This window comes from Rhynchophorus ferrugineus, unplaced genomic scaffold (assembly GCF_030347505.1).
Source record: "Rhynchophorus ferrugineus isolate W39M unplaced genomic scaffold, kcgeb_rfMv2 rfM4, whole genome shotgun sequence".
Lineage (NCBI taxonomy): Eukaryota > Metazoa > Arthropoda > Insecta > Coleoptera > Curculionidae > Rhynchophorus > Rhynchophorus ferrugineus.
This window is the reverse complement of record NW_027472583.1, coordinates 57,114,153-57,134,616: the sequence shown is the minus strand read 5'-3', so window position 1 is coordinate 57,134,616 and position 20,464 is coordinate 57,114,153. Positions and strand designations below refer to the sequence as shown.

General features: G+C 31.6%; 2 protein-coding genes across 2 annotated transcripts in view; both read right to left on the bottom strand.

Moving 5' to 3' along the window:
* LOC143195399 (lachesin) overlaps positions 1-707 on the bottom strand; it is a 161,095-nt gene extending 160,388 nt beyond the window's left edge. Inside the window, exon 1 of the mRNA XM_076402478.1 lies at positions 482-707. Within this exon, the coding sequence (XP_076258593.1) occupies positions 482-569 (88 nt within the window). The 5' untranslated portion in view covers positions 570-707. The remainder of the gene's footprint in view (positions 1-481) is intronic.
* Positions 708-730: 23 nt separating this feature from the next.
* LOC143196377 (uncharacterized) lies at positions 731-9,062 on the bottom strand. Its single transcript, XM_076404040.1, has 4 exons — positions 8,660-9,062; positions 8,105-8,375; positions 7,880-8,047; positions 731-792 (listed from the first exon to the last, which is right to left on the bottom strand). Exons 1-4 carry the CDS (start codon positions 8,909-8,911, stop codon positions 731-733), a joined length of 753 nt encoding a protein of 250 aa, XP_076260155.1. The 5' UTR covers positions 8,912-9,062.
* Positions 9,063-20,464: the final 11,402 nt, after the last annotated feature.

The following is a 20,464-nucleotide window of genomic DNA, read 5'->3' as shown; positions in this document are numbered from 1 at the left end:
TGTTCTCAGATCTCAAAAGAATGCTTGCTGGGAAGAATTTTTGTCGAATGAAGAGGCGATCCGCCGAAACTGAGACCTATTTTAAAGCAAAAACAAATTGTACTACAAAAATTCACCGTACCGTACCAAGACAATTCACCGTATCGCAAGTCAGTTAAAACGATGCCAAAAATCCATTAATAAGGCTTCGAATTCCTTCCTCATCCACCCTATTCTCCAGATTTGGCCCCCAACGACTATTTTCTGTTTTCAGATCTCAAAAGAATGCTCGCTGGGAAGAAATTTTCATCGAATGAAGAGGTGATCGCCGAAACGGTCTATTTTGAAGCAAAGGGCAAATAGTACTCTTCAATTATGTTGAATTAAAAAAAAAGTAATTTTGCCAAAAAATGTGTTTTACTATAGTAGGCCGAGGACTTCTCAATTGACCTGTTATTTAACATCAATAAATCATCCAGGGAAAAAATCAGCGTACACTCACCTGTAAAATAGTCCTCGTCATCCACCGCCAGAGCCTCGCACACACTAAACACCAAAACCACCGTGAAAACAATCACCGATCGTCTCATTGTCACGGCACGATCCCAGTGAAACAATTCAAAACAAACCGACAACGGACGGGTCACCAATCACCACCGAACCGAAAACCGAGCGGAGCATCACGTCGCATCTCGGACACATATTACGGCGGTCCTGCCGGCGGCCGTATCGTCACGCGTAGCCGAAAATTTCAGCAGGAAATCGTAACGAACGGGCCGGCATCGTTTTCCGGTCGTTTGACAGTCGCCGACTCTGTAACAACAAATTCACATTAGTCCTACGATTTTCGTGTAATTGAAAGTGTTATGTCTCAGGACCGCAACGGATAGGAAGGAGCAGAAGAATGGGGAAGGGATGTGGAGGTCACGATAAGAACCGGTGTTAAGCGGAAGAAGAATTTTACGGTTATGTAACTATATTCCTTTTTTCAAACGGTAGGAATATGACTGAATAATACATTTAAATTTACATATAAAAGAAAATGTATCACCGTTTATTAAATTACATTTTTTTCACGTAAATATATCTGTTCAATAAACGATATATAAGTTTAAATTTTCCCTAGAATTAATCTTAAGAATACTAGTGATCACCCTGGTCGAAATTTGTCCCCAATTTATTAAGTTAATAATTTTTCTCTCATAATAGCATAAAATCTCTCAGATATAAGTATATATGATATTTATTTATTTTATGTTATATCCAGAAAGTGTATTGGGACCAATGGTTTATTTACTCTACACTTGTGCTATACCACAAATGGAAAATATTACGATGGCTACATTTGCTGATGATAATGCGATTATAGCTGTCGAAGACAATAGTGAAGAAAACTCACGAAAATTACAACAGGCTAGTGACAATATAAATAATTGGACACAAGCTTGGAAAATAAGAATTAATGAAAGTGAATCTGTACATGTGCAGTTCACCTATAAACAGACCGTACAAGCACCAATAACACTAAATAATAATAATCAATCCATATAGCAACAACGCTAAATATCGGAATGAATCTCGATGCAAAACTTCGCTGGAAGGAACATATAAAGAAGAACAGAAAATCACAATTATCAGTACATAATAAATTGCTATTATATAAGCAAATACTGAAATCTATATGGACATATGGAGTGCAATTATGGGAATGTTCTGCAAAAAGTAACATAAATAAAATACAAATTTTTCAGAACAAAGTCCTGAGAGGTATTGTGGGTGCACCCAAATACTATAGGACTGATTACCTACATCGAGACCTTCAGATATCCAAACAGTCAGTCAAGAAAATCAAGAGAATTGTAAGGGGGCATGAGGAAACACTCCATTCTCATACGAATATTGAAATATTGCAACTTCTGGATGCCACCAGAACAGGACATAGACTCAAAAGAATCAAACCATCTGATCTTGTGTAGTGTTGTGTAGCAAGGTGCATATATTAAAAAATTCAGCAGTGACATGCATAAACATTATTTCACCAGATACTGAGATAGGACTGATGGGTTATATACCTAGATTTAAGTTATCATAAAGACAAATTGTAGGTTAGACGGAAACGACTAGTAACAATGTATTAATTAAATAATAATAAAAAAAATTTATATCAATCCTACATCCAATATATTCGGGTGTTCCGCAGGGCAGTGTTCTTGGCCCATTGTAATATCTATTGTATACAGCTGACCTATATATCTCAAGAAACACTACTGTTCACTGTACAGCTGTCTTTTTATCACACAACGATCCAATATGAGCCACAAGAAACCTCTAAATTGATCTTAACAAAGTCGAATTGTGGTTGAAAACGTGGCGTATCAAAGCAAATGAGACAAAATCTACTAATGTGACATTAACGTTTTTTAGAAGGATATGTCCCTCAGTAACATTGAATAAACATGAGCTTCCGCAAGCAGACAACTTTAAATATCTGACTGCATTTTGATCGACGTTTGACATGGAAAACAAAACCTAAACAGCTTAGGCTTAAACTAAACCAAATGTATTAGCTGATAGGGCGTAAATCTAAATTATCATTAGATAAAAAGATTTTGCTGTATAAGTCAATATTTAGGCCCATTTGGACCTATGGTATTGAACTGTAGGGTCCAACTAGCAAATCTAACATATCTAACCTCCAGATCTTCCAGAATAAAATGTTGCGAATCATCGTCGATGCTCCATGTTACAACTCCAACAAACTGATTCAGCGCGATATCCCCTTAGAACCCATAACGAGTATGATTCGTTATGGGTTCGAAGTGTTAGTGCGAAGTACTCTGAAAAACTATTAATACATCCTAATGCACTCGCCAAACGCAAAGTACCATACGAACTGATTAATAGGCACATAGAGTGAGATTTAATAATCTCTAGAATAAGTTAGAATAGTCTTTATTTTTCTACGTGCCAGGATAGTTATATAACGTAAATCATATAATAATACGTATACGTACATAAACGAACAAAATTATTCACTTTATTTTTACAATAAGGTATACTGAAATTGTGTATTTATAATAATTAAAAAATTATTAACTTCTCGAAACTTAGGTTTATTAGATAAATAACTTAAACAATTGATGCAAGATTCAAAGAGTAAACTGTCATATAGTTACATATTTTATTGCATTAATCGTTAATATTACAGCTAATATTTACCAAACTACTGTAAATAATTCAAAATTTCTTCTATTGATCTTATGTATTCCATCTACGTAAATTATGTAGTTATCTACATCTTTTCGTTATTTCATTCATGTATTAATATAACCTTTATCTTTTAAACATATTTTTCACCTAAAATATAAACTTAATAAAAATAAAGTGAATAAAAAACCAGGCTATTTTGATAAAACTATAATTTCTATATCTACATTTCAAAATAACATTTCGTCGTTCTTTACATATTTATTGTATTAATTAATCTTTAAAACAGTAACTCTCATATTCTTTTTCCTGTCAGTTTAAGCTATCACTTATATAATATTCTGGAATCTCACATGGGGTCTAAGAACTCACCAACAAATGAGGAATTAAATTTCTACAAATTATTTTATAATTATTAATATTCTCTACAACATTCATTTCAACTATTAATACTAAAAACTACATGATTTGCATAAATGGAACACCTAGGACGAATAGAGGAGATTATGAAGTATTAACAGTAAATTTGTAAACTTTTTAGAGCATTGAGATTGATATTAAGGTATTTAACGATTAGCGTAATATGATGTGATTATATAACATTTTATATTTTGAAATTTGTATCAATTATTTTAAACAGTTACTTAATAGGTTTATAAGTTTTTAAAAAATAAATAGTTGTAAGTTCATTCCTTTAATAAACATTTCTAAATTGTAAAAAATCAATTTCTTATTTGTTTCCGTTATTATTTAATATACTTAAAGATCATGAAGGTCAAAAGATCAGAAAGTAAAGAAAGATCATTTTTCATACTATGAAGTTGTTACAATTCTGAAAATAATCTTACTTATGATACTTTGTTACAATGTTCAGTGGTACAGAATTTTAGACGTATCAATACTTGATTATTAAAACTTGCAATTATTGATAATATTGGATGGAAATTAGGTTTAATTAAAGGCCATTTAGAAAAGATTAGATGCGGCTAGTCCTTGGAAGAGTTACTTTAGTATATTTTAATACACAGACATTTCTTATTTTAATTAACGTTATATATCAAATTCATTTCTGATGATCTATTGAAAATACTGTGAAAAACAAGCTTTAGTAACATATCATTTTTAATAATTTAAATAATTAGTAGTTTCAATATTTCATTTTTAATTTCCCCTTTACATGATTAACTTTATAAATTGTGGTCGAATTTCAAGTCACCAGTTTTGTTAAATGAACAGTTTTCTAGTCGGTTTTCGCGTTTACTTCTATTTCTTATATTTTCCCTAAAGCCACTGATTATTTTTGAGGGCTTAGCAGTTTCATCGACGCCGACTGCTGCTTATTTATTAACAGATCATCATCGCGTCTGTTTACCACCGCGAATAAATGTTTCGAGCGTTGATTTTTTCCACCCAGATGCGATTATTTAATTTGGTTGTCAGTCTGGGTAAACAATCGCGGCTAACGATTCAGACTTTATTATTCTGTGTACCCGTCTGAATAAATAGCGAAAAAAAAAGCAGTCCGTGAACGATTTATAGAAAATTGTGTGTTTGGTTTTTATTGGAAACTAGCTGACCCGACAGACTTCGTCCTGTCAAAAAGATTTGTAATGTGGCAGTTTTTGTGCCTACGTATTTTAAAAAATTCTCCTGAACAGAACCATCACCCTGGTGATAGGGCGTTGTGAATAAAAAATAATTAAATAAAACATATATAAGGATTGAAAAGTAAGTAATCGCTTTATTGTTAATCATGTGAATCATAATTATTATTATTATTATCATTATATTGCTTTGTGGTATACGATGTTTTTTGTTTGATTACCTGGCGCATAGATAAACAAATCTGATGGTTTTCCAACACGGGAACAGGCAACATACAATTGACCATGTGAGAAACATGGGTTTTCTAGATTAATACCACAAACACTTAATGATTGCCCCTGGGACTTGTTTATAGTCATAGCAAAAGCAAGCCGTCAACATGTCTATAGGAAATTTGCCATTACCAATGTCAATGAGTTGTTTAGAGAATATGTTTCCAGATTGGTCATTTTGCAACTCGACACGCATATTCTTGCTTAAATGAAGTACTTTAACATGTTTCCACAAATTGGAGGACTTTAGACATGCATTGAGTTCATCAGCTGGCGTTGATCGTGGAATCACTGGCAATGTTTGACGAAAATCTCCTGCTAATAAAATCATTGCACCACCAAATCGGTTATTATTGCTACGTAGATCTTTTAAGGTTCTGTCTAAAGCCTCCAAAGATTTTTTATGTGCCATCGTGCATTCATCCCAAACAATCAATTTACATTGCTGCAAAACCTTTGCCATTGCAGAGTTCTTCGAAACGTTGCAGGTTGGAGTTTCATTGCTTTGCATATTTAATGGCAATTTTAGTGCTGAATGGGCTGTTCGACCACCTTCAAGCAAAGTTGCTGCGATTCCCGACGAAGCGAGTGCAAGTGCAATTTTATTTTGTGAGCGAATTGTTGCTAATATTAATGAAATAAAAAAGTTTTTCCTGTACCACCAGGTGCATCTAAGAAATAAATCCCTCCAGTTTCATCATTTGTTACTTTCATAAGAGTTTCAAATACATACTTCTGTTGTTCATTTAACAGTGGAAGATTTGTTTGAATTTATTCTTTCAAAGCGTTGAGATCATACAGTCTTTCTCGATGCAACTCTTGGTTAAAAGCGTCATGCATTGGACGATTGGGCGCGGTCAGGCCTAATTGAATTAATAGTTTGTTTGACATTATCAAGCACATGTCCTCAATTGAAATCAATGCTTCATTGTAAATTTCTTCACTGATTTGTATATTTGGATTTCCCATTCTATTCCGTATTTGATACAAAATATCATCACACATATAATCTTTGTACTTCATCCACAAATCAATTGGGTTTGATGGGAAGCATGTAGATATGATTATAGAAAACAATGTTCGTATTTGATGAGTGTGTGATGATATTACAGCATCATTGAGAGTTTGATCCCAATGAGCGTCATTTTCAAGCAATTGCAAACGTTGACAGGCTTCTCTGTAGGATCCACACAATTCACCATCAACAGTTCGTAACTGTTGGAATGATGTTGGGCCACGTACATTGACTAATAGCAGTCGTAAATAAAAACATTCATCATTGCTTGGATGTACTGAATAAATCCGGCCAATCGCATCGGTGGAATATACATCTGTATATCCTGGAACTGGTTTTCCTTGTTTCCGTCGTATAAATCTCCTTGAGGATTGATTCCAGGTATAATATTTTGGCATTTCAGAATATAGCAATGTTTGTGCGAAATCATCGTTTTGGCATGTCTCAAAAAAACTGGTTAATGTAGTAGATGGTGGCTGAGCAGCTCTTTGTACTGCGTTCTGTGCTGTAAAATACACTCTTTGTCCATTTTCTAAATGCACAGCTAAGTGAACAACAGAAGGGTGTCTCTCATGAATAGGAAAAGAAAATATTCGCCAAACTGCTTCATTACTACTGACATAGCGGCCCATTTGGTATTGGGTAACTTCATCATTAGAATTCTCTGCACCAATTTCAATCACAGCCATATCACTCCCTTTGCTTACATATTTGCAAATGTATTTAATCGATTTCACTGAATGGCAAGATTCAACGTTGATGTGTGCTTTGAATGTCTTTGATAAAATGGGTGAATATGGAACAATCCAACGATTATCTATTTCAATATCTTGTTAATTTAATTTGACAATTGTTGATTTTCCATTGTCTGCTGTCGATCTGCGACGATACAATGGATAACCGTCATTACCAGTAATTGTTTCCGATATTAATGTCCGTGGATATCGTTTTGAACATTTACCATCCATCATACACGGTGAATTTTGATTAAGAGTTCCACAGGGACCATGTATCATGTTTTTGATAACTACCTCATGCAATCCAGGATCTACTTGTACATTAGGGATTTCAGCTGATATCACTGCATCAACTTCATTTGGCCTTATCTTTTCAACCAACCAAATCAAAATGTGTGCATGTGGCAATCCTCGTTTCTGCCACTCCACAGAATACATCCAGCAGCGTGTCTCACCAAACACATTATGTTTTACGATGAAATTCATTAAAGATTTCAACTTTTGTCTAAAGACTCTGGCTGTAATATCATGACGATCAATGGATGATTTCCCAGGTAATAACTCCTGCTTAATTTCTATCCATTGCGGATTGCATGTAAATGTGATGAACAAATCTGCTGTACCATAATGACGAACATACGACATGGCATCTTGAGCATATTCGTGCATATGCCGAGGGCTTCCGATGTATGTTGCTGGAAGAATAGTCATCCGACCGACATTCTGTGCATTTCCATCAGTATTAATCGCATCTCGAAGGTGAATATACTCTTCAGATCGGAGTTTGGTTTGATTCAACCTGATGAATGTTAATCTCTCCGTTTCAATTTTAACATACATGTCATCAACATATTTGTGATATAATCGCCGACATTTCAATATGCGATTATCTGCATTTTCCCGAATCATTAGGCGGTATGAATAATAGTTCATTGAACTGACTTTTTTGTTGGTTTCAGAACCTGTAAACAGATTTTGTTTTAATAACATTCAAATATAAAATTAAAATACATAATATAGTGACTGAGATATTATCGCCATAGCTAAACTAATATTTTAGTTACCTGTAATGGGATTTATCATTTTTATTGATAAATTGTAGCCATCTTCACCTTGCCAAAATATAATGGGATATTGCAGTGCATCATATGAGCGGTGTGTTTCCTTTATAGGTTGTAATTGAAAATTCCGACGATGTAAAACAATATCACGGGATTCCAAGTTTTCTCCAACTACAACGATAGCAACTTCATCAATAGTTGGTGCATTAAAACGTCTTGTATGTTGACCTGCAGGTGTTTTATCAGCTCTGATTACAATTTTGTGATTATCGGATGGCATCAGATCCAGGGCAGTTTTAAACAATATAATCAATTGATTGTGTTGATGAAATAAAGTTTGTAATTGTTCTACAATAGACCTTTTTACTAAATTGTTATGTGCACAACGCAGATCAATTTCTTGTGGTGAATTGCCCATAAAATAAATTTGCAGGAATTTGTTGTCGCTATCTGACACTGGTAACAGTGAACCTGCTCTGTGATATATTTGCCCTTGTATCTGTAAATAAAAAAAATATTATGGTGTGGTATAAATTAATGGATTGTCAATGATCAAACTTAAATAATATTTGATCTTAAAAAGTATATATTTAGTTTTAACTAATATCTATCAAATATAAAATATAATAAAAGTGTCACTGAAACTGAATCACCATATAATATGATGACTAAGTGATATATTTCGTAATGATTAAGAAATTGAAGATTAGTAACACATCTTAACTTTGGTGACAGAAAATTTTGTTCGCTAAAATAATTATGAGTAACTGCTATAATACATACCTTGAAAGTTGGCATAAAATTTTCCCGAACTGCATTTGTTGCCCCAAATGAAGTCATTTGAAAGCAATTGTTATATTGTTGAATATGTGTCAAAAAGTGTATAGAATCTGTTCCTATTCCTGAAACCAATGAGTACAATGGTTCTGGTGGTGGATCCAATTGTATCAATTTCACTTTACCATTTGCGCAACACAATCCATTGGCTTCGTTTTTGTATTTTAATGCCTTACAGTGTGAGCAAACCAAGTTCATAGATCCAATAACAACACATTGGTAGTTACTGTAGTCAATTGACACATCGTAACTGAAAGCAGCTGGATTCAAACTTGCGCGATTATTAGTTGAATGTCGCGCTCGCGCTCCACGCGAATCAAATATAAATTATTTTTTCACTAATCACGAACTAAACAAACACTAAATAATTTGAATTAAATTTTAAACAAATAAAAAATTTTAAATAAATAAAACAATTCGTACGGATTAAAAGGATTTGAGTTCAAGTCATATCAAATTTAAAAAAAAAAGTTGTCTGTTACAGATGACTTTTGACAGATGACAGATGAATTGTCAACTGATACACGAAACAAATTCAAACAAAAAGGGCTATTTTTAGGGTTTTTCCAGCAATAATTCTAATTTTTCTCGCCGTAAAAACCATCCCTGAACTTCAACGAACATTTTAAAAAAAGATTTGGCCAAATTGGTCCAGGCGTTGTTGAGTTATGCGCTTAGGAACATATTTTGCGATTCATTTTTATATATAAGATGGAGGAGGAGCAACGTTACGTTTGTTGTGGTGAGGTGTTGTTAGTTCAAGAGCTTTGGAAGGTAAACAAGACGTTCGAGAGCAACATCTGGCTAATGGACCAGCAATTTCTATATAAAATTTACGAACCTTTTTACTTTAAACTGTTTGTTTTTATTTATTTTTTATGCGTCTTTTATGTAGTCGGGTTTTCCTTCGATGAATACTCAATAAAGGGAAAGTGGGCGTAAATGTTGGGAATTAGTTTAAACTCTATGAATTTTTATTGATTATTTTGGTAATTATTTTTTAATTTTAGCCGTTACCGACTGTCTAGCAATTTGTCTTTAAGTCTTGAAATATTTTGTGAATTCTGAATTCCTAGAATATTATAGAGAGGTTTAATTTAAATAGGCGAAACCGAGGAAATGTTTTGCCTGGCCCTATTAATGCAGTCAGAGAGACCACATGTTTTATTAGTTCGTTTGACATGTCTTACAAAGCATTTTATTTTCTCATTTCTATAATCCGATTGTTTGTTTTTTTAGGTTGATTCAGTTTATTTATGAGGCCATTTTGTGTGCTTTATATAGAGTACGTTTAACATTTTTGGGACTTCTTTATTGACTATCGACTGTTTCTTGCCTACTGACAGTGTTCTTGGCCCATCGTAATATCTATTGTATACAGCTGACCTATCTACCTCAAGAAACACTACTGTTCACTCTACAGCCGTCTTATTGTCACACGACGATCCAATATCAGCCACAAGAAACCTCTAAATTGATCTTAACAAAGTCGAATTGTGGTTGAAAACGTGGCGTATCAAAGCAAATGAGACAAATTCTACTAATGTGACATTCGCGTTTTGTAGAAGGATATGTCACTCAGTAAAGTTGAATAATCATGAGCTTCCGCAAGCAGACAACTTTAAATATCTGACTGCACTTTGATCGACGTTTGACACGGAAAAATCATATAGTGACGAAACCTAAACAGCTTGGGCTTAAACTAAACCTAATGTATTAACGGATAGGGCGTAAATCTAAATTATCATTAGATAACAAGATTTTGCTGTATAAGTCAACACAACAAATCTAACATATCTAACCTCTAGATCTTCCAGAATAAAAAGATGAATACTCAATAAAGGGAAAGTGGGTGTAAATGTTGGGAATTAATTTAAACTCTATGAATTTTTGTTGATTATTTTGGTAATGATTTTTTAATTTTAGCCGTTACCGACTATCTAGCAATTTGTCTTTAAGTCTTGAAATATTTTGTGAATTCTGAATTCCTAGAATATTATAGAGAGGTTTAATTTAAATAGGCGAAACCGAGGAAATGTTTTGCCTGGTCCTATTAATGGAGCCAGTGAGATCACCTTTTTTATTAGTTCGTTTGACATGCCTCACAAAGCATTTTATTTTCTCATTTCTATAATCCGATTGTTTGTTTTTTTAGGTTGATTCAGTTTATTTATGAGGCCATTTTGTGTGCTTTATATAGAGTACGTTTAACATTTTTGGGACTTCATTATTGACTATCGATTGTTTAGTAACTGATTATTTTTTACTATCGACTGTTTCAATCGCTACTTTTGGACTGTTTTTACTACTTTTTACCAGTGACTGTTTTATGTCGCTATTTTGGGTCCGACTGATTTTGTTACTATTTACTATCGACTGTTTCAGTCGTGTATTTTCAGTTACTATTTTTGGTTCTACTAGTTTCATTCAACTGATTTTTAACGTTCTGACTCTGTCGTTCTAGCTACGGCCTTTTATATGTAATATATATAGTTTTATGATTTTTTTGGTAGTTTGCTTGTAAATAACAATATATTGTATATCATGTAAAAAGATTAATATGGTGAATGATAAATAGTAAATTAGTTTTGACTGGTTTAATGACAATAATACGTAATATTTCGATTACTCTCTGGATTTTTGTTGAAATATTTCCGTTCATTAATAAATAAAGTCGCTAGTTTTTTGACTATCCACTGTTTCGACTGTTTTACGACTATCGACTATTTCGACTGTTTCAGTTGATAGTTCTCAACGCTATTTATAATACATCTTCAGTCTCAAAAGTGTTGATATAATAAATAAAAAATGAGACATCGTATTCCTTGGAAGAAACAGCCCAAGTTAGCTAAATAAAAGATGTGTGTGTGTAACTAAGCCTTGTTTTTACCTGATACATATATGTTACAATTATTTATATAAAGCATGTAGGTTTATCTATATATATATATATATATATATATATATATATATATATATATATATATATATATATATATATATATATATGTATATATATATATTACTACAGTAATATTTTTGGTATGCTTTCTCCATTCTGACTGATTCATAAGTTGTCTTAATACGTTTTTGTGTCGAACAAGTAAATGAAATATTAACAGAAGTAGGCTTCGTCTGCTTTCAATATAAAGGAACAAAAAGATGGAAACTTTAATATATCTTTTTTCTAAATTGATAGCATTAAAGAAATATGAAATAGAGAAATGGCGGTTTTAGACAATATTTATAGATTTGCCAGAATATATGTTGTGTTCACAATTAGTATGAACATTTTTCTGTATTTACATTTATTTATTTTTTATCCATATTGCATTAAATTTATATGTATACATTAGATATACTTACATTTTAGCATTTCAATATTCTATAATATTTGTATGTCTGTATAATCTTATTTTAATATTTTTTTAGGAAATTACATTTGGGTTTTATTTTAAATTTAATTCGTCAGTAGAATGTGACATCAGGGGTCCGTCAAATCAGATGCGTGTGATATCCTCAACCAATGAAATACCCTCCCAATAAAATATTGTTTTTACAGGGCCCTATAATTATAATGTAAACTAATTAATGAAATGCAGCTAAATGGCCTTCTCAGCTCCTTCTTGCTAAAACCACGCAAAAGAATTCTGAAATTAAATGTATTAAGTTAACACTTATCATATTATTGTATGTCTGAAATCTTCTGAGTATTTTGAACCGATATTATTACATTGGCGAATTGTTAAACGCCCGAAAGTTAATTTTCTGTGCAATTTTCCTTCCACAAAGAATTACAAAAGTTACTGATTATAACTAATCTACCGATTATTGTAAAAAAGAACACACAAAAGAAATATCAGTTCAGTCACATTATTTATACATTAATAAATTCAGTTTTGTATGTGATATTAAATTCGACAAACAACCACTACAATAGAGTTTGGATTTTATTCTCCTATTTATGTGGTTAAAATCTGGAGTAAAAACAAACAGCTTTTGAAAAGTAGTATGTTTGTATTATACATGGTTATATCGTTGTTAACCCGAAGTTATGGGCTTCGGTTGGATGTTTGAACTTTCAATAATAAACAGTACAACCCACCAGCTGGAATGGGGAACGTAGACGTAATTTATGGCTCTTTTCCCTACTAAGGTGTCTAATTTTATATTCCTTTGTAAGTTTCTAATGGCGTATCTTTTTTAGTATACGTCATTACAAAACTTCGATATTTTATTTACTAATGAAGACATATATTGTGTGTTAAATAATTAGATAAAATGCTGGCGGATTAATTTTGAAGATATTATATAGATTCGGGGGTGATTCTCCGTATTGAGCCTTTTTGTGACTAGAATTAGTCGGAATGTTTTGTAGACACTTCTTAAAAATGTTTGGAACGATTTGGAAAAGGATTTATAAGAAAAAGCTGCATCTATGAGTTCCAGACGAGCTAAACCAAAAAAAAACCTAATTGAGCTAATTTTCAGCTGTAAATCGGTGCAAATCGACCCATTTCTGAAGTGGAAGATACTTGAAGACGAGTAGTAGATCACTTATGGTAATGTTAAGCTAATATCATGGCCGAAGTGCGATAGTCCACGCAAGGGTCGACCAAGCCAGGATTTACAACCAGGAAAGTTTTTGTGCACGTTTGGTGGAATTGACATGGATTCATGTAGCATATAGTGCCATGCTCGTAATTTGAACATATACTTAATTCCGCCTAAATTACATTTTATCCCTGGAAAGGATCTACACTATATAACCTATGACTGAACAATATAGTCACATAGCATTTCTTGAAATGCTACAACAACGAAAACAATAAATAAATGAATAAGTAAAGTATATAACTTAAAAGTAACGCAAAGTATAAACAATTGTTAATTAGGTGGATTAGGCCTCCGAGAGATACAAGTACATAAAAACGCCTAGAACTCTACCTCATAGGTGGTGTGGAAAAAAGTTTAATGTAAATATAAGAAAACAAAACCCTAACCTACAACCTATTATGACTGTATAATTAACTGTAGTTTAATTATGTCTATAACATCTGCATTTGATGTACTGTAATATTAAAATAAAGTATACTTGATAATACTGTTTTTGTGTATATATATTTAATATCTGTACTGTATATATTGACTGGGTCTACCTCTAGAACCTGCGTTCTAGATTACAATACTACAGTATGAAGGATCAGCCCAGCAGCTTGATATTGCCTAGCAAAGTTTGCATCATTAAGATAGTTATGTCTTGTCGGTTTTTAAAATTTCGTCTATACAGAGACATATACGTCTACTATATATTTTTAATAAAATTAATATATATTTTTAAAATTAATTTTTAATTATTTATATTTAATTATTACAACGATTATTGTGTACATATTTTATTTTTAAATGTTTTTTGTTAAAAATCTAAGTTTGGTTATTTTTTAGTGCGTTCCTTATTTATTTATTTTTTGAAAGCAGTTTAATTTTGGTTCTTAAAAATATTTTCTATTTCTCTTTTTAGTGTTAGATATTTTACTCAATAAATTACTTAATTATTTTATTTAATATAACAATGCTGGTAGCTCTAGCAAAAATGCGGGCCCTATGAGGAAAAATAGGAATAAAGAAACAATGATTGAAAATTGGGAGCGCTTCAGACCCGGGGTTTGCTGTCTAGCCTAGGTAACTTGACAAATGTTCTAACTAAATAACAAAAAGTTGCTGTTTCCGCCGGGAATCGAACCCGCGACCTCCGCTTAAAAAAAATTACAGCCGAACATAGAACCTCCTCCTTTTTCTAAGTCGGTTAGAAATAAAATATATTACATGTAATTACACAAAAAATTAAATAAAAATGTACATTTATACCCAGCTCCATTCTAAGACATTGGTAACAATCAGCAAGAAAAATATATTTAACAAAATGTTATGGAAAGCTCTTCTCGTATTTTTCTACAAATATAATTATCCAACTGTTAGCAATAGACTAGAAACCTCACACTTTGACCTTTTAACATGACATAAGAACTTTCAACTACCTAGAAATCATGGCTTAATTAATATCAAGACAAATATTATTATATCAAGAAAGAGCCAAACTGTATGCAAACTATGCTACAAAACAGATAATGAAGGAAACAAATTTTAATTAATAGTTAGGAACTTAATACTCCAAAAATCTGGAGTTATTCACAACAAACAAGTCAAGATGAATCTTAAAGGAGCTATAAAAGGAAATCGGAAGAGTTATATAACTGATAAATAAAATCGTTATGTCTTTTTATCTAACAAATATTATTACTAGAGATTTAATTAAAATATTTCCACTAATAGTTTTGATTATTATTATACTTTCAAGAAGCATTTTCTTATTAAAATAATATGAAATCTAGTATAGCAAGTATTTTATGCAGCAGTCACAAATAACTATAATTTAATAAAAAATTACGTTTAAATGAAAATGTATATGTCTAAAATTAAATACTATTTAAAAGACCCATTTTTTAACTTATTAACATTATGTGATGTTATATGAAAGTGAATAAAAATTGTACTTGATATTAACATTCCGAGAAAAAACATTAATTTTCGTGTTTTTTTTTGCTTTAATATTACTTCATATAGGAGAATTTTTTTTTTGAAAAGTTTGTTTCGGATCAAAATTGTTACCTCCAGAATAACAAATCACCTACTAGAAAGAAGACTCACAACGCGAGGTAGTCTCTATCTTCATTGTATGATTAAAACAAATTTGTTTGTAAACTCTTAAATATGTATAAAATATGTTCTCGAAATATCAATAAAGTTAATTTGTGATCTTAATTTGCTAAAAACATTATAAAAATGATCCGAATAAAAATCTAGTAAAATATGAATAGTAAAAATATTATATGATTTTTTATTTAACTTTAAAATATACCTAAAATTCATACCTCTAGACTAGAATACTCTCTTAATTTATATTTTATATTTATATTAGTATTTATATTAGTATTATTTGAATAATACTTGAAAATGACTGAGAAATACCTGGGACGCACAAAACAATACACGAAAATTAATAATGTTTATTAACAGAGCGATGAGAAAACATAGACTAAAAGATATTTTCTCTCTAAATTGCTACGGGCTTATTAGATTTTCCCTTTGTCGCTTGCAAATAACTATGAACAGTATTTCAATTAACGCGACATTCTTTTCAAAAGCCTTTCAGCAGCCGAACAGAAGACCCGGCACATCAAATAATAACTGCTACGTAACTAGAATACGACAGGATAAAGCGTTAGAAAAGTTCGTTTCATTTTTATAGTCCATAGGAACAAAAAAATGAATGATATATACGTTCTGTTCAATTTTTGTAGACATTAATTCATTCTATTGAATGTATACGATTTTGATTTAGCAGCAGACAACAACAGACTTTTTAATGAATACATTCTCATGAATGTATCATTGACGAAGTTGTTGTCCTAGATTTTACAAGTTTAGGTATTGTAGACGTGCTATTTTCCATTTAGCTTATTCGGCTCGAGTAGGCTAGATGGCTTTAATAAAAAATTACAAAAATATTGATTTATAATAAAAATGTTCTATAGAGGGATCATTCAAAATACATATTTTTTGAAATCAAAAGTGGGATTATTGAAGACAACTTTGAAGACGGCGCCCAGCCTAAACAATGCAAAAATAATAACATAATTTTGTGACATATACAAAAAATTATATTACCAACAAATAGTAGTAGTCGGTTGGTAGTGGTTAAAATAATAATGTAAATAGATAAATAGGTATTAAGCTAAATTGTGTGTACATAGTAGAATATAAAATACGTGTACTAGATAGCTTAAATAAGGTTTTTGATTATTTCAATTTACTTATTACAACGATTACTTATTACTGTCTTAATAATCAAAGTTCGATTATATTTAATTTTTAGTAAGTCCCTTATTTATTTCTTGAAGTCGGTTCAACGTTTTTGTTAAAAATATTTTTAGATAGTTTCTTTTACTTTACTTAACATAAGTAACATCATTTGGATTCATATATTGTCGGTACGTAGGTATTCTTCGAAATGTTTGAAAATTCTGTCCATAACACACATACATTGGCATTGGCTTTTCGAAATCAAGCCCTAATGGCATTCAATTGATACTGATGGAAGGCTTATAAATAATTAATATGTTTCTTTGTATCTTGAGAATATATCGTCGTTCAGTAGTGAACCGCAGTGAATGTTCCTTGAGGTCAGTTAGAAGCCCATTTTCTTCCAAATCATTTATATTATATTAAATATAATCTTCTATATTTTGGTAACTGAAAAAATAACAACATTATAAGTACTCATATACACAATAAACAAAACAAATGAGGCCTGAATTCAAATGTTATCAACAGAAGTTATTATTGAACTCAAAATTAGACATAGATAAAAAGGTGCTTAAGACAGCAAGTACTTCCCCCCTTGAAGGATTTCATCACTTTTTTCGGCAATGGAACGAAAATACACGATTTATTTGAAGTTTTATGTATATTACATTAGAGACCCTCACACCATCAAAACATATTAAAGTGACTAATTATGACACAAAATTACTAAAATAATGTATAGATAAAACCTGTACCCCTCTAAACAACCAAGCAGTTATTCAAATAGAGCCATCTAGCCTCTTGTTGAAATGATTAGGTAATTTCGCTAAAATGTAGAATTGACATGGACAGATTTTGAACTAATAATTTGTATTTTTCATTCTCCTCAAGTATTAGTAATCGTGCAAGTAGCAATCCTTTTGATTACTGTTAATCATAATAAGATCTTAGACTACTCAATATATAATTTGCTCACTATTTCTCAATTCAATTATGTTTAACTTACTGGGCATACTAGTGTTTAAATTATTTGTTAAATATGTTTGTTTAAAAGCAAACCAATTTATTTAGAATATCACAGAGCGGATCTCAAAGATTGAACATCGAATTTTTCTTGAGGCTTGGGATTTTCTAGGGTTATAGGATCCAACGTAATTCTCTTAAAGTAGATTGAGTATTTCGTGGGTTTTGCCTTTGGTATCGAAACCAACGATAGCTCAACCTACATTACCTAAATTTGTTTCCACTTGCACTTTATTTAAACTAAAGAATGATGTAGGTGAGGAATTACTGTTTTTTATGGCTGAAAAATCTTCGGTTTTATTTTGATATTGATGGCATTCTCAATAAGAAATCCAAATGACTTTGATTAAAAATGCTAGAGCTTTAACAACTTGTATGCTTTATTATAGGTATAACTCGAAATAAATGATATTTTATGAAAATACTACATTGAATTTTCAAGCTTATATCTACATAAAATGATTACTATTCAATATTATTTCTCCTTTATAACTATACAATTATAACTAAAATTATTTTTCTTTAATTAATATACTTTCGTTCGTTCCCATATATTTTAAATATTCTGGTAGCAGTTCATTTTCGCACCGAATAACGTATAATATATATTAAAATGAACCCATTTTGCGGCACTTTCTTGACATATAAGCATTAGCTAATACATTAGAACCAACAGCATAAGAATACTAGAAGAAACTACACCTTGAATTTGAATTAATTGCCTTAAAGCCTGAAATGATGTAATATTTACTAATGATTATATTCGCTGATGTAGATTGAGGTTTCTAGCATTATTAATGGAATAGTTGAGAATTAAGGATAAAAATACTAAATTTCGCATAACTGCCTGATCAGTCAGCGATCGCCTGTTGCTGTAAATCTTAACGAGGTCCGATTATAACAAGTGCAAGAGATCAAATATTACAATCAAGACTAAAATCCGACTATTTCGAACGTTTATTTTGCCAATACTTCTGTTTGGCTCCAAAACTTGGAGTCTGATATCGGTAAGCTTGAGGTTTTTAAATTCAATGCCTACAGCAAATTCCACATATCTCTTGCCAAGTCATTCATTTAAGGTTCCAAATTCAGTCCTTAGTTGAGGAACAAATTCAGAGACGCTAATTACAATAGCTTGGATATGTCTACGAAATGAAAGGTGTACGAATTAATCACCAACTTCTGTGGCGAAATCGACCTTATTGGTGTGAATCGCAGCGATGAACTCCGAAAAAGACTTGTGTTAAACTCTTAAAAGCGATCTGAAGAACAGAATACTCCATTGTCCGAAGTCAGAACAACTGCGACCGATTGTCAATTGTGACGAGGTTTAGTGAGGAATTTTTATGGTCCCTCGACACTGGCAACATATTGGTTAGGAAGTAGATGATGATAGATGAAATTGATGGAGACAATGATGAACAACTCGTTCGGTACCAAGCAAAGAAGCAGTTCTTCAATATATAGCAAGAGATCAAGAGAAAACTAACTGCACGGACACAGCGAAGAAAATCAATCAAAAGTATTGTTGTTGAATTTAAACAAATTCATCTACCACGTCACACTGGACTGGATTATTAATTGAAAATATTTTTCTCGGTAAATAAGTTTATTGTTTTTATGGTCAGTACTTGAAAATTCAATATTATAACAAGAATGAAGAGAAATATAATAATTGGATGTATAAAGCGTGAACCAAACTATGAATATGGTACAATGATTGTTGGAATATATAATGAATGACAATAACCTACATGTGCTACCTTGCGATTGATTCCTGATTCCTTATTGCTCTACAACAATTTGCCACTTCCTTCAGTTAAAATAAAATGGCCTATAAATTAGTTTTAAATCATTCATTTTAATTTAAAGCATTATTATTAAAAATCGAGACAACAAGAACGATGTGTCTTTTGTGGTTATACACCACAGCTACAGAGACATCACGACTCTTTTGTCTAAACAAGTACTAATCAGGAGGCGCAAGCTCTGGACAATACGATGTATGGGGTAGCACTTCTCATTTTAATGTTTCCACGTATGTTTTTACCAGTTCAGCAAGACGTAGTCGAGGATTATCATGCTGAAGAATAACATTTTTGTGTCCTTGCTCATACTGCGGCCGGTTTTCAGTGCTCGGTACAAACGCATTAATTGTAGTCGATCGCGATTGATGAATAATTTACTCATCCACTAATGCCTTCAAATCCTTTTCTTTAATAGACAAGACGACTAGTTTTAAAAAACCACTTTATAAAAATCCTACTGATTTATTTATTAAATAAATATAGCTTATTTCTGTAAAAAAATCAAGTTTAAAGGAAACTTGGGATTTGATATAATGAAATTTTCGTTCTAATACAAAAATATCTTACAAGGCGGGAACCGGCCAGTATAGTTCGTACATCTGCACTTTATTCACAGCAAAAATATCATTCTAGTGAAAGTATTTACTATTTTAAGCACCTTTCATTATTTTTAAAGTATAATTAACGTAATATCAAGGTAAATAACCTTGTTGACATTTGAGATTAGGCCTCATTTGTATTGTTTATTGTATATATGAGTACCTAATAATGTCAGTAACCAAATAATATATGAAATTCTATTCAATATAATGAAAAAGTTTAGTTCTACTAGTGTGCATGAAGTCAGTATATATTTCTACAAGATTTGTATGTCAACTACACAGAAGAAAATGGGCTTCTAACAGAACTCACCCAATATTCACTGTTATTCACTACTGATCATATATTTTCAAAATACGAGGAAACTATTCATGGATATATTACGAAAGTCCAATATTAAATAACTAGTTTCTTGCAAATCAAATAGTAATATGAGCTATAGTTCACCAGGTTA